The 882-nt window shown below is 65.2% G+C and overlaps 1 protein-coding gene across 1 annotated transcript in view; it reads right to left on the bottom strand.

The window, feature by feature from the left end:
* Hs1bp3 (HCLS1 binding protein 3) overlaps positions 1 to 863 on the bottom strand; it is a 26,957-nt gene extending 26,094 nt beyond the window's left edge. Inside the window, exon 1 of the mRNA XM_013013592.1 lies at positions 815 to 863. Coding sequence (XP_012869046.1) covers positions 815 to 846 — 32 coding nt within the window. The 5' untranslated portion in view covers positions 847 to 863. The remainder of the gene's footprint in view (positions 1 to 814) is intronic.
* Between the last annotated feature and the right edge of the window lie 19 nt (positions 864 to 882).

Below are 882 nucleotides of genomic sequence, written 5' to 3'. Positions count from 1 at the left end.
GTGGAGGTCCCGTACATGGAGACTCCCTGAGGGGAGACCTTGGCACCAAGTCACAAAGACTGGTGGGGCTGGGAGAGAACCCAGGGGCGCATGTGCTCAGACCTGCAGATATGAAACCTCCATTTGCAGAAAAGGAAACTGAGGCTCAGAGAGGAGGAGACAGAGAAGGTGCTGTGGGGGGGGGGGGGACTGCCCAGGTGGACAGGTACTGCCTGGGGGCCCCGCCCCGCATCATGCCAAGGACACCGAACAGAGCAGGCAGGTTCCAACCTTGGGGTGGATGTAAAGAACCCCAGTTTTCTAGACGTAAGTCTCGGCAAGTTCCTTTTGCATCTGGAAGCCTAGCGTTGGTGTTAGGCAACGTGGACTGATCGCATGATCAACTGTCATCTTAGCCCAAGACTCTGTGTGTGTGTTGGGGGGGGGGGGGCAGAGGCAGAGCACGTTGCTCTACTCTGTAAAGGGGGAGGAGGAGGAGGAAGGAGAATGAGCAAAAACTCTGACAAAACCACCTCCCTCCCCGTTTGACAGGCTCCATCTTGGCTGCCAGGCCCGGCCCGGCCGGTCACACACTCCTTCCTCCCCCCGGCCCCAGGGCCTTGGCTGTCCGTGTCACCCCGGAGCACCCCGGCCCCCACCCCGTCCCCACGGACGCCCACGGGCCTGCGCTGCGTTCCCATGGCAACCACGCCCCCCCCCGCACACGCCCCAGCGCGCCGGGAACCCGAGCCAGGCCCCGGGTACCCCTCGGCCGCGCCTCAGTTTCCCGCTGGACCGGGGGGGGAACGCGGGGAGCCCCGGAGGTCCGGCTCACCTGGAGGTGACAAGCACCGCTGGGGACTGCATGTCGGAGGCGGCGGGCGCGCGGGTCACGCGGCCCGG

Source organism: Dipodomys ordii, unplaced genomic scaffold (assembly GCF_000151885.1).
Source record: "Dipodomys ordii isolate 6190 unplaced genomic scaffold, Dord_2.0 Scaffold20, whole genome shotgun sequence".
Lineage (NCBI taxonomy): Eukaryota > Metazoa > Chordata > Mammalia > Rodentia > Heteromyidae > Dipodomys > Dipodomys ordii.
This window is presented reverse-complemented; position numbering and strand designations above follow the sequence as displayed.